The sequence below is a fragment of the Muntiacus reevesi genome, chromosome 2, assembly GCF_963930625.1.
Source record: "Muntiacus reevesi chromosome 2, mMunRee1.1, whole genome shotgun sequence".
Lineage (NCBI taxonomy): Eukaryota > Metazoa > Chordata > Mammalia > Artiodactyla > Cervidae > Muntiacus > Muntiacus reevesi.
The window spans coordinates 247,604,464-247,623,951 of record NC_089250.1 but is presented as its reverse complement, the minus strand read 5'-3'; the positions used below and the strand labels follow the sequence as shown (position 1 = coordinate 247,623,951).

The 19,488-nt window shown below is 39.9% G+C and overlaps 1 protein-coding gene across 8 annotated transcripts in view; it reads right to left on the bottom strand.

Annotated features, from left to right (window-relative positions):
* Positions 1-673: 673 nt before the first annotated feature.
* Positions 674-19,488, bottom strand: part of CTCF (CCCTC-binding factor) — a 43,372-nt gene continuing 24,557 nt past the window's right edge. For 7 of the 8 annotated variants that reach the window (XM_065925552.1, XM_065925553.1, XM_065925554.1 and 4 more), the window contains 10 exons: positions 17,580-18,369; positions 17,064-17,234; positions 14,220-14,353; positions 12,168-12,288; positions 11,452-11,601; positions 8,150-8,310; positions 7,414-7,596; positions 6,738-6,873; positions 3,459-3,620; positions 674-2,168 (listed from right to left, as the gene is read on the bottom strand). In XM_065925552.1, the coding sequence (XP_065781624.1) occupies positions 1,984-2,168; positions 3,459-3,620; positions 6,738-6,873; positions 7,414-7,596; positions 8,150-8,310; positions 11,452-11,601; positions 12,168-12,288; positions 14,220-14,353; positions 17,064-17,234; positions 17,580-18,360 (2,184 nt within the window). In that variant the 5' untranslated portion in view covers positions 18,361-18,369 and the 3' untranslated portion in view covers positions 674-1,983. The remainder of the gene's footprint in view (positions 2,169-3,458; positions 3,621-6,737; positions 6,874-7,413; positions 7,597-8,149; positions 8,311-11,451; positions 11,602-12,167; positions 12,289-14,219; positions 14,354-17,063; positions 17,235-17,579; positions 18,370-19,488) is intronic. The other variant, XM_065925558.1, reaches the window with a different exon arrangement.

Genomic DNA, 19,488 nt, shown 5'->3' with positions numbered 1-19,488 from the left:
CAAAGCTTGATGCATTGATCCCAGTCCTCCGTGAGCCAATTTAAAAAAAATTAATTATTAATCTTTTCACATTTGGGTTCTGCTGGGTCTTTGTTGCTGCATGAGTGCATTCTCTAGTTGTGGTGAGTGGGGACTACTCTCCGTTGAGGTTCACAGGCTTCTCACTGCAATGGCTTCTTTTGTTATGAAGCATAGGTTCTAGGTGCAAGGGCTTTAGCAGCTGTGGTGCTGGGCATAGTTGCCATGCGGCATGTGGAATCTTCCTGGACCAGGGATGGAAACCATATCCCCTGAATTGGCAGGCAGATTCTTATCCACTGTACTACCAGGGAAATCTTGAGCTGAGATCTTGAGGCCAGAGCTTCCCATTGGCCCCTTTTCCTTTAAGCTCTGTGGTCCACCTGCTCTACCACAGGGAATCCACCCTTTATGTGGATCATGGGGGCTGGCAGCTGTGTAGACTCACATCTCTACTTGTACACTTTTGGGGCAACAAAACTCGTAGCAGGATGCCCTCAATATTCCATCACTTGCCAAGATCATCGCCCATCTGCTAGACAGAACTGGTCATCCGGGAAGCAGAGCTTGCTTCTGAAAGAGGCCTGCGCTGCCTGAAGTCATGCACACAGACCCCTCTGGGCCCCTGGTTAGGCAGGAATCACACAAGTGGGGGTGTTCGGAGCACTTGTTAATCCGTTATGATTTATTAGCTGTACAGCAGTAGATCCTCCTCCCCAGCTTTCAACCCCATTACATATTTTATTACAGGTCTCATGTTGGCGTCCTAAAATAATGAAAAATATCACACAGTACAGCTAAGTACAAAATGCATCAACCTAGAGTCTGATAGCTAACTGATGGCTCTCTTAAAAGCAATACACAGAAGAAAAAAGTGTTTGAAATCAGCAAGACTGAGGCTCTCTAAAAAACACATTTTAAACATGTGACAGTTCATGTGCAAGAAATCACTTTGAGTTGGTTTTGCTTCACATTATTATTTTTTTGAAGATCCGAAGTTTAAATTACTGACCTAGTGAAATTTCCTGGCCCAGCTTTTAAGAGCTGCTGTGACCCACTCATAATCACCCTTCTGCTTCAACAGAGGATTTATAAAACATGAAACTCAGCTACAAACAAAGCAAAGAAAATGTAGATGGGAAATCATAACTGAAAGTTAATTGTACAAGGTTCAAATGCTGGCTCCATGGGTTGGAAATCATGATGTTCCATGTGGGTGTCCGTCACTAGCGGGCAGCAGTCTCGGTGCTGTTCTGCGACATGATTGTGATCCAATTCCTCGTCAACGTTTACAAACTACCGTCTGTAGTAACTTAATTTGCAAGTAATTAAAATGCTGGGTTTTCTTACACTGCACTTCTTTCCAACCTTGTAATTAATGGAAAAGATTAAAATGTAAAAAAAGTTATTTACAAGCTTGACCATACCAGAAACTTTGCCAAGAAAGAGGCAAAATCTTCAGGACAGAAACCAATCGTAGCATGCCATACTACTGGTGTGCAGCTGACTCCAAGCAAAGGGAGTCAGGGAAAAGCAAAAGCAAAAACCAGTTTAAAAGTCTAAGTCCTTCCCAAGTCTGCATTTACAATTAAAAACTCTCCTGGGAAGAAGACCGTAAGAACTCTGGGAAACCGGGTGGTGGTTTCTGGAGTGGTTTACCATTGCAAGAGAGAGGGTTCAATGTCTCTGTTTCCATCTAAGAAAACCAGGGCGGCGTGAACACTGTCCTCAGCACTTCACAGTAAACCCTCAGGGACTCAGAACATTCCATGATTTGCTAACATCAAACAGCAAGTTCTAGTTAAATCACATTTTCTAACATCATCCTTGAAGTTTTAGTTCTCAGTATGTTTGGTAAAATGATGCTTTTCCCAAAGCCAAAAGAAGAAAGAAGGGAGAAAAAGTAAGATGCAGGCCGTTTAAACACAGCCCAGAGCAGTTCTGGCAAGGAGTGAGGCCCCGCCATCACCGGTCCATCATGCTGAGGATCATCTCAGGCGTGAGGTCTCCGTTGGGGGCATCTGTGGCAGCTGGCTGGGTCTCCTCTTCCTCCCCCTCCGCAGGCTCTGCGTCTGGCTCTTTTTTGACTTCAACTATAATGTTCTCAATTGCACCTGTATTCTGGTCTTCGACCTGAATGATGGCTGTTGCTGGCAAAGAAGAGCATGAAGAAAACAAATGCTCCATTAAAGCCCCCAAGAATTGCAAGGGTCTTTTCAGACGACACTAAATGAAAAGTCAGCAACACCGGAAAGCCTCAGTTTCGATACAGAGAGCGTCAATAAAAAAGACTTAATAACCTATAATGTGGCCATACACAAAGCCCAAATACTCTAGATAGTACCAAAAGACAAAACACTGACATTCCTCTTCATATGCCTCCCAAATCATGTATTAAAAATCTTAAGTTTTCCTTTATCTCATAAATTAGGGCTTCACAATAGTCAGTGTGACACAGGCAAAAAATGCAGATGGTACGAGACAAGGAATACTTCAGAGTATAGGATGTAGGCAGGTCTGTTTCAGAGATGACCCAGCTACAGTAAAAGAACCTGACTTTTTTAACAAATTTATCTGTGCCAGGTCTTAGTTGTGGCACACAAGCTTAGTCGTGGCATGCAGGATCTAGTTCCCTGGATCAGGGATCGAACCCAGGGCCCCCTGCATTGGGAGTGCAGTCTTAGTCACTGAACCTCCAGAGAAGTTCCAGAACCTGACATTTTTGCGCCCGAAATTGTCCAACACCGAGGACCCTACCACCAGTTTGTTCACTCAAACCTCTGTAGGTCAAATAGTTCCCCAACCACCCCTCTGTAATAAGACATTTAGACATGGGGCTCAAGGAGCATATTAAAAAAACAGATGAAACGCTGCATTTGTTGAAGGAAGAAAAAGAATTGCCAGCTTTTAGGAGATTCATGAATAGAACAAAGACCTGAGACTCCCTAGAGCCTGCAATTACAAGAGCCATGTGCAGTACAGGACTGCTGCTCAATGTCCTCTCATAAATCAGGAAGCCAGCAACAGAATCCATGGACTTGGGTTTCTTAGGAGGGACACTGTCATCATGGAAATCCCTTTATTCCTCCATCCTTTAAAATTTGGCTCTTATACATTACATTCATTACCATGTCAATTTCGCCAGCTGACTAATACTAATTGTTTTGTAAAACCCTCCCACACTGACAGTACCCATCTCATAGTAAGTACCCTTCAACTCTGTGGACTTTATCTTGCTGAAACTTAACAGGCCTCTAGAGACTTTCTCAGATATTCCCCAATAAAAAACTAAAAAATCGCTTCCTGAGAATTTGTTCCCAGTGTGACCTTATCTTGTTCTCATGGCTCGGTTCCCATCTACCCAAAGAACAAGGACCCGTCTGGCTTCCCCACATGTTAAGAGAGGACGCCAGCCTACTGAGCTGAGACAAGCAACTTACGCTGGGTCTGTTTGGGCTGGTTGGTTCTGCCAGGGGGGCGTCCTCTCCGTTTCTTGGCAGGTGGTGGGGCTGGGGTCACTGGCTGGGGCTCTGGCTCGGGTTCAATCTCCACGGCAGGCTCCTCCTCCTCCTCATTGTCATCCAAGTCTGGCTCAGCATTTTCTTCTCATGAAATCAGGAAGAAGAGGTGGTGGGGCAAGGAGACAAGTGGTGGAAGGAAAAGCAACACACAAATAATCACATATTCTGTGAAGTCTACCTAAATATTTATTTTCAACGTTAATAGCCCATTTAAAAATTCCATTTCACTGGAATTTTTGTTTTCAGCACTAAAGAAAGTAAATTGGTATTAATGCTAAATTAATAAGCAAATCAACTTAAATACCATTATTCATATTTATGTGGACTGGATATTCTTTCAGCTTTAGATATCAGAATATTGAGTTTCAAATTCTTAAAGGCAACTCCAACTTACACCAGTTATATTAAATACCCCTGTCAAGTGGTGTTTTAAGCTGAAAATGAACAAATGTTCCCTCTACCTACTATACACGGATAAAACAGGACACTAAGCCTGAGATAGACCCCTGAAGAGTGGTGGAAGATATGTGTGTGTTTGTGTGTATAAAGTTCTTGAAGCACCGTGAGGTTCTATTTACTAGGAAAAGTGTTAAGGTCAAACTTTGGGATTTAATTCCCAGCTGTCCCAAACCCAGTGGGTCCTCCTAACTCCCTTACCTTCTCCCTAAAGCAATTACCACGTAGAAAGAGAGGGAACTATTGTAAAAAGAACACTGATGAAGAGCCTGATAATATAGTTTTGAGTCTCAGATCTCCTAGTGTGTGACCTGGGATGATAACCACACGGAACCTCAGTTTCCTTGTGTAATCTCTAAAGAACTCTCAAGGATCACAAAGAGATAATGCCTGTAACTGTGCTCTGCAACTTACATTCTACCACATCATCACAGATGCTTTTTACACTACACATCAGAGTTTATAAAAATTCTCCATTATTCCATATAGGCTTCATTAAATAAGAGGTATTACCCTCATTTTATAGAAACAGAGAGAAACTAAAGTGATTTATAAGGCACAAATAACCAGTTTGGGGGTGTTCTGCTGCCCACACCTGTAGGCAACTGAAGAGCTCTTGCTACTCCTCCCCCATTGCTATGGCACAAAAGATATCCTGCCTGCCTTCCTCCAAGAAGCACAGGTTACAAGCATACTCTCTTTCACTCACAACAAATGTTTAAATTTAGAAATCTGTGGGTAAATGCCTGATCATCAGGACAAAATGCCTTGTCAAGTGACTGAAATCCTAAGTGAAAATGTGGGGAACGTACTGGTACGTGGCAGCGTGTCAAGAACGACATGCTTCCCTACTGAACTTATTCAAGCCCCCTATTGCCTAAGTTGGCCCAACGCCTAGAAAGCTAAACAAATTCAGTCAGAACTGAGGTGGCAGGGGGACAGAGGGAGAAGCACACAAAGAAAGTTAATAGGGTCAAAAGCTTACTGGATTGGAGAGATTTTGGTTAGAAGCCTTGAAAATAGCATTAGACTCTGGTGGTCAATTTCTGTCCATGACCAACAGGCAGAACTTCTGGGAGGGAACAAATATGATTCTGGCCTTCACCAGTTCAAACATTCTGGGATAAAGAGACAATAGGCCCCAAACAAAGCTCTGCAACTCCTCCTCCTGTCTTCTCCAGTACAGAAGACAAAAGGAGGAACCATAGAAACCTATTAGGAACTGTCATTAAACTCTGCAGCTGAAAGATGTTGCTGGTAAAAGTACAATTAGAGAGTGGAGCTGGTCTTGTTGGGAGATGAACCACAGAAGTGAACACAGCAGTACCGTGAGAAAAAAGTTATGTCTGTGGCAGTAGAAGGCTCTGCAACCAAGAGCTACTACAGGTATCCCGAAGCTCAAGTTTATCTGGGCATCTCTGCTGGTTCTTGACGCCCACTGACATTCCTTGGCACCTCCCAATAGTCCACTCAATTTCTTTGCCAAACAAACAAACGGATTCCACAATGATTCAGTGTGATGTGCTTTTATAAAAATTAAACAAAGTGAAAAAAGAAAATTGAGCAAAGTGACATTTTAAAGGAGGCATTCACTTAAAACCCAGTGACTGAAGATACCGCTTAAAATAGATTTTCCACTTAAGAAGGCAGCAAAAAATAAATTACTCTTATGCTTAGACGAATATTCCCCCTAAAAAAGTTATGAATAGAAAACTGAGGCCTTATTAAGATAAAAAACCAAAAGGGACTTTCTTATATATTTAAATATAAAAGACCTAGTACTTTCATGAACAAATTTTATAATAAAACCAATAAAGTGACAGATATATTCAGTTTTCAGAAATTTCATTTCGTTTCCCACTATTTCTGACAAGCAACGCAGAAGACAAAATGAGAACTTCTTAGAAATACATTAGGCATCATCTGTAAGTACATTCCCCAAAACAAAACTCCTCTACATCCCTTTCCACAAGTCTTAAATATTGAAGCCACCGATGTGCCTTCTCAACTGGGTGCCAGTAGCCCAAGTATTCACATTATAAAATCTAACACTTTGGAATGAGTTTGTATCGTCAAATTTGACTCCTACATGACCAACGCTCTTGGTCTCCACCCCCCTTCATGAGTCTAGCACCTCAACACATATATACCTTCTGCCTGGATTTCATGATTAACACCCCAAAGAACATCAATGGTAGAAAAATAGGCAAAGTTTTAAATTATAAATGGGGAGATTAAGGTAGGAAGAGAAAGGCTGACCTTCACGGATTTGATCAACACATCTCAAGGCTAGGCTGACACAGGCAGTCAAACCAGAAGTTGGTCAGGATGCTTAAGCAACCTTCTTCATGTCCATTAGATTCACTGCTCAAATCTAGACCAGCTTCCTAAACGTAAAAGCTATGAACATAGAAAAGAAACTCTGCTGGCCTTAGAATATCACTAATCTGAGTAAAGTGAGTATAAAGATATTAATTTTGCTTCAGCTTTAACTGAACATTACGTATCTTATCAAGCAATGGAACACCATAAGAAAAAAAAAAAGAAAAAAGAAAAATTTGCTCTGGGAATAAGCTAACTACTGTTGTAAATATATACACACATCAGGAAGATTAGAGGTTTAAAGGAAGCATGAGAGAATGGCCAATCTCTGTATTCCAGCACGTCCTTACGAAAATACACTGTAATCTCTGCACCAAAACCTGCCACATTTAACTAACTCAAGAAACAAAAGTCACTTACCACTGTCAGAGGAGTCTTCCTTTTTAGAACGCATCTTTCTCTTTCTTCCACGTTTACTCTTCTTCGTTTCTCCTCCATTTTCCCCTTCTACACCATCTGGACCAGCACAATTATCCGCATGTCTTGCCATAGTATTCTAACAAAAGGAACAAAATCCTTGTTCACATTACTAAAAAAGGTAAGATTAAAATTGGAAGTTCTCTTTTAGTTTAATAAAAAAAACAACAACTGGGGGGTGGTTATCCATATTAAGTCTCAATGTTCTAGTATCTGCTAAGTGTGTCCTGAACATACACTTCCCATTCAGGGAAACTGGTCTCCATTTGGAGTGGGAAGAGAGAGAGAAAAGGGTGGGTGGGAGAGGAGAACTGCTCAGAAGATGAGGTTAGGTCCTCTGAGTAGGGGAGAATCAGACCAAGCTCCCTGTCCTGTGCAGACCTGACTAACATGACCCTGAGTGAAGACAGACCTGTTAAAAAATACTGAGCTCCCCATCAGTGGAAGAGTTCACACATGGACAGGTGTGATGTGGTGGGGTGGGGATGACTGACCCTTTCCAAATGATAGTTTATTTCTATAATCTCAGTGGAGAAAACTGCCCTGCTTTGCAACAGAAGATCAAGAACATGGATGGTATCAAGAACTATAAGGGAGGAAGTCAAGTTCTGACTCTTACCCGGCGTGTAAATGTTTTCCCACACTTAGAACAGACAAAGGCCGCAGGGACAAAGTTCGGGTCATGATAGCGTTTGAAGTGCATGTCGAGGAGCTGTTTCTGGCGGAAGGTCTTGTCGCAATGGCTGCAGGCATAAGGCTTCTCCCCAGTGTGGGTGCGCTTGTGCATGATCATGTGCCTCTCCTGAAAGAGAACGGTGTGAAGGAAGGTCTCAGAGCCTGTTGTAGGGCTGCTATCCCGCACCACCTGCATGCGTAGCTCTAAAAACCTTTCTCTTCCAAGGGTCCAGGCCCAGAACTGCTTACTGAGAGGATGATGTAAACCTTACTGGGGTACAAAACTGCTTCCCCAAATCCTACCAGATACACTCACTTCTGCTGGGCTGCTTCGGTAGATCACTCCCAGGCATCAGGCCCCAGTACCAAATTCATCCCTTCTCTCAAGTCCTGGACTTACTTTCATATAGTGAAAGTGAAGTCGCTCAGTCGTGTCCAACTGTTTGCGACCCCGTGGACTGTAGCCTACCAGGATCCTCTGTCCATGGGATTCTCCAGGCAAGAATACTGGAGTGGGTTGCCATTTCCTTCTCCGGGGGATCTTCCCAACCCAGGGATCGAACCCAGATCTCCCACACTGCAGGCAGACGCTTTACCCTCTGAGCCACCAGGTAAAATCCCTCTGATAAAACCCAATACTGATGAGACATCAACCGTTTTCTAACTATAAAGGTTCCTACCTGTCTACAAGCGTAATCACACTGATCACACTTAAAGCGCTTCTCGTTCTTGTGTGACTTCTGGTGCTGGATGAGGGCATAGCGCTCATGAAACACAGCATCGCAGTATCGGCATTTTTTGCCCTGCTCAATGTAGGAATGCTGCTTTCGCAAGTGGACACCTGAAAGCAAAACACAAAGCCCAGTCCAACTTGTGAAAACACAAACATCTCAGAGTTAAGAACACATTTCTTTCTGCTTCTGAATATAATTACTCTGACTGCTATACAGAAAATGGGGGGAAAAAAAAGGAGTAAAAACAGACATGGAGAGATTAGGTGAGATGTTAAAACTGGACAGGTGAGGGAAGGTGGTGGTTTGGAGATGGCAGTGGGTATGGAGGGAAGGGGACCTGACAAGAGACCCAAGAAGCTGAATCAACAGGACTCAGTGACTGACCAGAGTGAGGAAGAGAAAGGTGGGTATCAGGAATGACCTTCAGGTTTCTGGCTTGGAAAACTGAGCAGATGGTGGAGCCACTTACTGACACAAGGAGTAAGTGGAACAGGGCTGAAGCCTGAGCTGTGTGTCTGTCTTTGGGACAAGGGGACAAAGCGGATTTAGACCCCAGTTTTGGACATGTTGAATTTGAAATGCCAGATGGGAAGGAAGCTGAGGGAGAGAGGACTGTGAGTGATATAACTCTTCATGAGGACTGGCTGAGAAGGAAATAAAGAGCTAAAAACCTAGAAACAGAAGACAAAAAACAAAAAAAAGGGAGAGAAGTAAGGACATTTAGAGTTGAGGGGAAAGATTAAGGAGTGAGAACATGAAAGTGAAGGTAAAGAAGCAATACTTGACCACATAAAGGTTGCTAGGAACACAGGAGAATGGGATCAGGGCAAAGGGACAGGCCACAGACACGAACAGTGACAGTCTCTAGAAGCTGATGGGGCAAGAGGATGAATGTAGGTAAGTTACACATGTGCAAAGAGGAAATTTGAAGTTTCAACCTGCTGCATTTCCTGTGTGTGTAAAGTAAGAAAAGAGGTTATATACTGAGACCAAGGAGGCAAAGAGAAAAGGGAAGGAAGATTAGAGGTTTAAACGAAGTTAATGATTTACCCTACTGTCACAGTACTTCCCACATAGCAGGTGATCAAACATCTGTGGAATGAATTAATGGGACACACTCACTGAGGAGAACAACTGATGAGGGACACAACTGATGAGGACAAACAGCTGGAATACTGAGGAGCCCAGCTGCGTTTAGGATCAAGAATTTATGCTGCTAACCATCTGCTCAATCAAGGTGCTATCACTTCCAACTTTTGTTGTTTAGTTGCTAAATAGTGTGACTTTTTTTGCGACCCCATGGACTACAGCCACCAGGCACTTCTGTCCGTGGGATTTCCCAGGCAAGAATACTGAAGTGGGTTGCCATTTCCTCCTCCAGGCATTGGCAGGTGGATTCTTTACCACTGAGCCACCAGGGAAGCCTCACATCAAACTTAAAGAAGGCTAATTCTAGGGAATGGAAATAAGTAAGAGAAAGGGATGGCTCACTTTTTTACTCTCTACACATGTTCACTATATGAAGACTTTTTATACATACATATATCATTTCAAATAATTCTTAGACTCAACTTCTGCTCCTCAGATAGAGACCTAACAGTTAATGTAAAAGACTTTCATATGTTTTTATTAAATATTTACAATAATAATTCTGTAAGGTTGGAATTATTCCTACATATCAGTTAAAAAAAAAACAACTTATTAGAACAGTAAGTATTTGGAAGTGAATCTTGACTCTGGTAGGTATGCCTCCAAAGCCCATGCTTTCCTGTGTCCCAAGGTGATGAATCTTAATTATTGTATATTAATGTGAAATCAGACCTGCTTTAAAGAGGGAACACAAACTTGTTTGGGAATGGTTTGGGGAGATAACTATTATTTGACAGCTCCTTAACTACCTCATAAACAGCTCATTAGGTAGGGTCTAAGAGATTATCATGCAAGTATAAAACACTCAAGGTATTCATTTGCATCAGGATAGTGAATAACTTAAAAAAAAAATCAAATAATCCAAACAGTGGCCTAACAGTTCACACAGTGCTATGAGATATTACTGGTTTAGGTTTTAGTTTCTATACATTAAGAACAGTAAAACTCTTTCATTTATCTGAGGACAGTACTTCTTAAATTTTTCTGAAATCCTTTCTACACTAGAGTAGAATGAACACATGACCCACTGGATCTTACGTGGAATCCTATATGTCCTCTACTTCAAGCTCACAGTTTCATCTTAAAAATGTTTTATGTCAGTCTCCAGTTTGTTCAATATAGTCATATTATTGGAAAAATGTTTTAAGATACTAGTTCAATTGTATAACTTTACTCAAAACCTTTTGAGTAAAATCAATGCTGCAGAAAGATAGGCCATGTTTATGATATGGTATGGTATGCTCCTGATATGACCTGGGTACTTATACATGCCCCACTGTGAGAAACAGCTTGAGAGGGTTCCAGAATACTCAAGTCCAGCTTTGCCACTCATAAGCTGTGTTGTATCACTTTGGTCAAAACACCTGGTTATCACCTACAAAGCTCAAATAAATATGCCTTGATGACTTCATATGATTGCTGTGAAGATCAAATAAGTAAAAAAGTAAAATCAAAGTATAAAGACAACCTGCAAGGTACAATTTATCTAAATACATTATTATTTTGCAGGGAGTGATGCATTTTGAACAGAGAACAAACTGGGGCACTATTTTTAACTATTTTAAATAAGAAACACAAAGGGATATTCAGGTGACCTTATCTTTAAGTATATGAGTTATACTAAAATTTCTACCACTAAACTCTGCCTTTACATTAACTCTAGCTTAATTATGTACAGAATTATAGCTATCACCAAATCAATACAACAGTCTAATTACCTAAAGAAGGTACAAATATTCTGGAAAAACAACAACAAAAAACTGAAATGGACTGACCTTAGTTCGAACCATACTGTTACTTCCATATTTGGGGACTTTTAACATTACCAATGAAGGATACTGATTAAAAATACACTTTTCTCTCATTATAGCTGCCATTTATTTATAGATAAGCTATAGTCAGGAAAAAATTTTGTTGTGTAGCTTCAGTAAGAGAAAGAAGAGACAGAAGAAAATAGCATAAGCAATGACTTTTATTAAATAGCAGGCCATTCACAACAAACAAAACGTACGAAGTCAGAAAAGGCAGTAACCTGTGATCATTATCATCATAGATTTGTCAAAATTTATTTTTCATTTGCCACTAGCTAACTGACTTACCCAGATCACTTTTTCGGGCTATGACAGTGTCACAGTGGGGACAGTGAAATTTGGCCACATTTTCTGTGTGCTTCTGTAAAATGTGCATCTTCATGGTACCACTTTGGGTAAACCGTGCATGACAAATATAACATTCATAAGGTTTTTCCCCTTCAAAGAAAAAACACAGAATGAATAAATTAGATGAAATGACTAAGTAACTACCATTTAATTGGAGGGTTACCAGGTGGCAGATATGCCAAGCCACAGAGGATCTACAGTTCTTAACTCAGGAAGGATGAGGCTCAGGCCCACTGCCTGGCTCAGGCCTATCGTCAGAGATGAATAAGAAGTCCCAAACTGTGGCCACCACCTCTGCTCTGCCCAGTTCTGCCACAGAGTCCTTCATGTTAATAAGAGTAGTTTCTACTGCTATAGACGGGATGATGGCAAGAGGACCTGCAAGTTTTTCTTTTTAGAAAAAGACTGTACTTTGGAAAACTGACAAGTTGGGTTAGGTAATCTACCCAGGCTTCACACAGTAAAAAATTTCCATTCTCCAGTGTATATTCAGAGCAATGAACTCTGAAGGTATGCCAGAGAACATTTGTCATTTACATACTATTCTCATGCCCACTTCCATTTGGGTAACTAATAGGGGTATGTGGTGGTTCACATGGTGCCAATGGGATCCACCAGATAGTGGTTCATTAATACAAGGAACGGAGAAGTCCTACCTGAATGGGTTCGCATGTGCCTTTTCAGCTTGTATGTGTCCCTGCTGGCATAACTGCACAAGCTGCACTGGAAAGGACGCTCCCCAGTGTGAGAGCGAATGTGACGCTTTAATTTGCTGACCTGAAATACAAAAGCCAACAAAACCTCTTAAACCTGTATTAACATAGGTTGTGACATGAATGCCGTGGGTCAAGCACAAAAGCTTTGGTTTTGGAAACTGAAGTTCGTAACAGAAAAAGTCTAAAGGACAGTATTTCCTCCTCTTTAACTGTTGCCTCTAAAATCCCTGTCATAATCTGAGGGAAGAGGGCAAAACGGATAGGGCATGAGTCAAGATGAGTTACTATTAACAGTTTAGGCCAGGTGATAAGGTCCATGGGGGGTGTATATACTATTCTATCTACTTCTTTATATGTCTGAAGTTCTCCAGAATAGTTTTTAAATAATTCATGCTTATTTATGGATCAAGTTTCTAACAAACTTGAATCCAAATTTAGAAGTGCATTTTAATTTCCCTCAGTCTCTCTTTCTTTCAACAGCACTTCCCAGACAGGCCAGGCACCAGCGGCCTCTCACCTTCCTCCCTTTGGACTTATGCTTTTCATCTTCAATTGGTACCTTTCCAACAAAAGAGTGACTCTAAGGAGGGCTTCAAATACTCACTAACATGTGACTTGAAAATTCTAAATAGTGTTCCAGTTTTATAATAAATTCCCCTGTATTTTACACAGTAAAAATTTCACACACTGTAAGGCTAAAGAACGATTCCAACAGTAATACTGAATAGTTGTCTTTCTAGGACTTATCACATATTAAATTCCTGTATACTGCAGGATCTATTCTTTTTCAGCCAACTCTTTTTTCTTGCTCCAATATCACACTGTCTTCATTTATCATATAGTTTTACCAGAGTCAATAGCAAAAGCCCTTCATTCCTTTTTCAAAAATTTTTTAGTCATTCATATATACACTTCCAGTTGAAATTCAGAACCAACTTGAAATGTATTTTTATTGTATTTATTAATGTCCTTCCGAAAATTCTGAGACATTTTCTTCTTACAGGTATTAAGTGCTTTTTTGCTGTTCAGTTTACCCCCCGGCCATTTTTATTGCTGTAAGAATTTGAACCTGTTTTCTAGTATTGGTATTGTATAAAATAAGTCACTGATTCCTGTGTATTTATACCTTGGATCTGACCACTCGACTGAACTCAAATGTTCTAGGTTTTTCAGCCAATACTCTTGGATTTTCTATGTAAGAAAATATGTCTGTAGAAATGACAGTTTTGTCTTTCCATTTATAATTCATTACTTACTTTATGCTATTATCTAGGATTTCCAGTACAATGTTGAAATTCTAACTGTGAGAATGGGTATCTTGTTCCAAAGTTACTTAGGCTGGGTTTACTATAGGCTTCCAATAGATACTCCTCATAATAAAGACATTTTCTTCTACACTTGACTTGCTAGAACTTTAAATAGTATTAAGTATCAAATTTTATAGTTTTTCAATTACAGAAATGATTATGTGGTTTTTCTTTAATCTCTCAATGTAGTACACATCAATAATTTCCTAATGTTGAATTACTCTTGCATTTTAGATACACTCTATTTAATAATCACATTTTAGTAATAATCTAGTACTATATCTGGTCTGTTAATTTATTTAAAATTTTGGCTTTTCTGTGAGAAAAAGATACAGTTTTCTTTTTACAAGTATCCTAATCCAATTTGGGTAACAAGGTAACCTCAAATAATTATGGTGATGAAATCTTCCATTTTTAAAATGCGCTTGGTATAGTGACTTATTTCTTTGAAGTCTGGTAGAATTTTCTTGTAACATTAATAACAGATGGATTAGTACTCTTTTTTTAATGGGTAAACCTTTCACACTCATTACAGAATTTTTTTTCTAGTGGTGGGGAGGAGGAGTGGTAGTAATCTAGTAAGATATTCTATCTTATATTATGAGGATACAAACTATCCTCACACAGGAATCATTGTCTTCTTAAGACAAGGAACCAACAAGGAGCTGATCTACACTGAACTTACTTCTACACTGGCGTAATCGCACATGGAACACTTAAATGGCTTCTCATGGGTGTGTTTATAACGACGATGCCGCACCAATTCTCCACTAGTCACAAAGGCCATATCACAGTCTGGGCACTTGTGAGGACGAGTACCTAGAGACAGGAGGACATAAGAGAAAGTCAAGGACATGGTTAATTACAGAGTTCAATGTGTGGCACAACTGCAGCATGAGGCTGGACCCTGGTTATCTCACCAACCATGCCTGAGAGTAGCTCCAAAAGTTACGGGTGAGAGCCCAGCTGACTTTACACCACCAATCTCAAAGTATTAAAAATACATGCCAAACTAAAGTTTAGTTTCTCTTAATTACCATTTTGAGTCTGCTGTCTTTGAATACAAAATCTTTTTTATCCCTATTTTATGAATATTCTGATCACTATGGATTAAAGGTTAATAGAAGTATCTGTTTCAATCCATCTAAAAAAATACAGAACACATCTTTTAAACCTCAGTGTCTATCAAGTAGAGGTTACAGAATTAATAGTTATTTTGATTCAAGATCCTTATACACATCAAAAATTACTGTATTGAAATTATATATACAGAACCAGTGGGCTGTCCATATGGACCAACTTTTTCTTTTTAAAAAAACATAGAAATATAATAACATGTTTTCTATTTTAATTTGGTTTCATGAGGTATTCTAGAGATTTACCAAAGGCTTTAAAAGTAGTATTGCCTTTTATGTTATGTGATTTAAACAGACTGTTTTCAAATATCCAAATCTAATATTCTGTGATCTGAATGTTAAATCAAGGAATATTTAAATATTTTTTGAACTAATACTATATCTTCTATATTTCTTGTTTTTTTTCTTGTTTTATTTTTCCTTTCACTGAGATAATCTTATTGTTTTTAATATGTCTTCCCATAGTAGCCCCATAATGTACCATTACTTTAGTAGATCTTCTCTAGGCACTTTATATTCTGAACACTGCACTGGAAATATTATGACCAAGTAATATTCACAACAAAGAGATAAAGCTGACGCAGAACACAGTACTGTTTTCATAGGTTGTTATTATTACCATCTGTAATTGTGAGTAAGAAGTGAACAGCAAGGTAATCTCAAACACCAAAATCAAAGGCAGGCTACCTTTGAGAATGGAATTAGGAAGACTCACGATGTTATGAATGGGAAAATCATTTGCAGAAATGATTTTCCCAGAGATTGAGAATACTGGAGAGGGCAATGTGTTTGGATATGATAGTAATTACTAGAAAATTCCAAAGAATGTTCATTTATTCAGTTTGCTTCTTTAGTACCACTAAAGATTAAGAGTGAAGGATAAGAGTTCTTATGTATGAAAAATGTACACTCTGGTGGTACAGATAGGTAAGTAAAACAACAACTAACAAGAGAAGGAAAGCAACATCAATTCCTATTAGGACACGGTAAGCTGAAAATAAAGAATTTCCAATGTTCACTTAGCATTACCGAAGGGGGAAAAAGAGGCCTGCCTCCAACAGACCTAAGCATGGCAATTAGGAAACAAGCAGACACTGCCGTGGGACATGAATTTTCATCAGGTTGTACCACATGACCGACTATGTCCCTCTGCTCAAGATCCATGCTCACCAGGCCACCGTTCAATTGCTACAGCATCTGGACATAGGCCCCCCTTGGATGCAATACTATTGTATCTACAAAATAAAAAGGTGCATTCTTCACCATAAACTGATGTTCTGTTATGCTCCTGACTCTTGAGGATTTGGTTAGTATGAATTAGTCCTGCCAAATCACTCCTAAATAGCCAAATTTCTTATTATCAAAGCTGAGGACTTGACCATGACACAGTGCCCACATCAAGGTACTCCCATTTTGGCAGTCCTATAATGCATTCAGCTGCTTTTATGCAGTCTTCTGCCTTTTCCCTAGGATTTTCAAACTACCAAATAAAACATACTATCATTGTCAAATCTGGGTAGAAACTAGGGAGTTGGTGAGAAGTGACTAAGTCACATTAACAAATACACTATGGCACAGCATACTGCTTATAAGCCAACCCCTACGTGATCATGTTCATCAGACAACCAACACATCAAAGAGAAAACAAGAATCATCATATAAAATGAGGTGGAGAATCTGGATAGAAGAAAGCTATTCTGCATGAAGAATCAGGTGAGAGAAGTTTCTCTTGGCCCTTGGAGCCAAATATCAACACCGTAAGTGTATAAGAGCCCAGAAGAGAGTCTCAGGAGAGCTTCAGCTGAGTCTCTCCAATTTAGTGACCCCAGAACCTGACCACAGTCTACATGAAGCTAATATTAGAATATTAAGTATGTGTGGACCATGAATGAACAAATGTTTGAAATGCTGGAACGGTGTCTTAAATTTTTCATTCTGGGTTTATGAACTATAGCTTATTCTTTGAGGTAAAACAACCAGAAACTATGGTTTTTACAGAGGAGGACCACATTTCTATTTTTAATGTTCTTCCTCATAGTGCCTGGCAATTGTTGCCTGGGATTTTGGGGGGTTAGTTTTTGTCATTGTTGTTAAAACTTTAGCAACACAATGGTGGTGTCCTCAGGAAATATTATAGGTTGGTTAACTACCACAGAAAATCTTTATCTGAATCACCATCCTTATACAATTTGGATTATTTCCCATAAATTCTTTATATTTGCCCATAAGTCCACTTGCTTACAATAAATCAAGATTACAAAAAGGGTAACATAAGAAAGAACAAAGAAGTCTTATCACTTTTACTCCCACTGGAATCAGCTTAGAAGATATTTAAAACTCAAGTTTAAGCCTTTGCTAAGCTGTAGTCCCCAACATGTTTATCCAGCACCCACCTGTGTGTGTATTAAGGTGATTCCTCAGAAGGGTGACTGTTCTGAATGCCCTGCCACAGAGATGGCACTTATGTGGTCTCTCATCAGTGTGACTTTTCATATGCCGATCCAAATTTGAACGCCGTGGACATGTGTAACTGCAAAGCTCACACTGGAATGTCTTCTTTACACCTATATGGAAAATAAAACACTTACTTGTTGCAGGGTTTCAAAATTTTTAAGATTAATCCTAAGCTTAAACTGCTACAGATGTATTTTGTTAGCTTTTTATAACTAAACCAAATTAAGTCATATTTAGTCATAATTATCTCATGCTACCAATAGATTTCTTACTTTTTTTTTCAGGACTTAAAAAAGGACTCAATCTGAAAAAACTTCTTTTAGACTGGCTAAAAAAATTGATACCCACATCACAATCTTTAAAAAATAAATCCATTTAATATAATCTGCATTATGTACTGTTATGTGCTTTATCCCAAAATGGTTTTGAGAATATAATGGATAAACTTATTTTACCTTTCTTTTTAATTTTTGTTGGCTTTGGAGGCTTCATGTTACCAACCACTTTCTCTGCATTAACCTCTGACAGCAGACCCTCCTGCTGCTCTTCCTCAAAATCATACACAGACACATCCACATCTTTGCCCTCCTCTGTGTAACGCAGTTTGCTCTTTTTGGTTTTCTTTGTTTTTTTGGCTGGTGGCTGATAGTCTGGGTCTTTTTGCCAACTAGGATCTTCCTGAGGCGGAAGTTCCCCTTGCTCTAGGGTCTCCACCTCTCCATTGGCCCCCACTTTTACCACTTGAAACCCTTCAGGCAAAGGTAAGGTGTGACATATCACGGGTTCACTTTCTGCAAGGCCCTCTTTAGACACTTCATTCTCATAAGCCCCCTGAAGTTCTTCTACTGAAGTGGTAGCAACAGGTACAGTCACAGGAACAGGTACTTGCACAAGTTGAAGCTCTCCTATGTTTATAGGCTGTTCCTCCATATTTACAACTTGCAAGGTTATAATCTGGGTATCGTCCACAGCAGCCTCTGCTTCTGGAGCGACTGCACCCTCCATGACTTCAGTCTTCATCTGAAGAAGGGTAGGATCCAGCTGTTCCATCATCACCATCTGTACACTGTTATTGACATCCTGGACCACCTCACCACCATCAGTCTGGTTCTGGGGAAGGTGGCAAGAGTCCTCTTCCTGGCCCCCTTCCCGGCGTCTCTGGTAAGTCTTTCTCTCCTTTCCTTTAATGAAAGTTTCAGACTCTTCCACAATGGCTTCAACCGCCTCACCTTCCATTTCCCCTTCCTTTATTAAGGGAGAACACAGATTGTTATTTAAAATAAAATTTATCTAAACAAAAATATATACATTTTAAAACAAAAAAAGACCACCAATGTTTGTTAAAATTACAAAAAAAAACAACAGATATTATGCCCCTCCTGGTGGAAGAAGGGAATACCATCTATGAAGTAGTCTTTTAAGACAAAACAAAAAAATCCTGAACAAATCAAGCCTCTAGATCCAACTACCAATTAATAGGAAAACTGGTTAACAGAGCACATTAATTTACACTACAGGGATGAAATTGATGAAACCCAGACTGAAGGAAACTGCAGGAATAACTACTTATTGTTTTCTGTAAAGAAATCACCAGGAAGAAAAAAAAATGTCAAGGGTACAGGGAGAACCTACAGATCAGTGATTCTTATGCCAGGAGACATTTGGCAAGGCCTGGACATAGTTCTGACTATGTGGATCACAACAAACTGTGGAAAATTCTTAAAGAGATGGGAGACCAGACCACCTGACCTGCCTCCTGAGAAATCTGTATGCAGGTCAAGAAGCAACAGTTAGAGCTGGACATGGAACAACGGACTGGTTCCAAATTGGGAAAGGAGTACGTCAAGGCTGTATCCTGAAGAGCCTCTTGATGAAAGTCAAAGAGGAGAGTGAAAAGGGTGGCTTAAAACTCAACCTTCAATAAACAAAGATCATGCCATCTGGTCCCATCACTTCATGGCAAATAGATGGGGAAACAGTGACAGATTTTCTTTTCTTGGGCTCCAAAATTACTGCAGATGGTAACTGCAGTCATGAAATTAAGACACTTGCTCCTTGGAAGGAAAGTTATGACCAACCTAGACAGCATGTTAAAAAGCAGAGACATTACTTTGCCAACAAAGGTCCATCTAGTCAAGGCTATGGTTTTTCCAGTAGTCATGTATGGATCCGAGAGTTGGGACTATAAAGAAAGCTGAGTGCTGAAGAATTGATGCTTTTGAACTGTGGTGTTGGAGAAGACTCTTGAGAGTCCCGTGGTCTGCAAAGAGATTCAACCAGTCCATCCTAAAGGGAAATCAGTCCTGAATATTCACTGGAAGGACTGATGCTGAAGCTCCAATACTTTGGCCACCTGATGTGAAA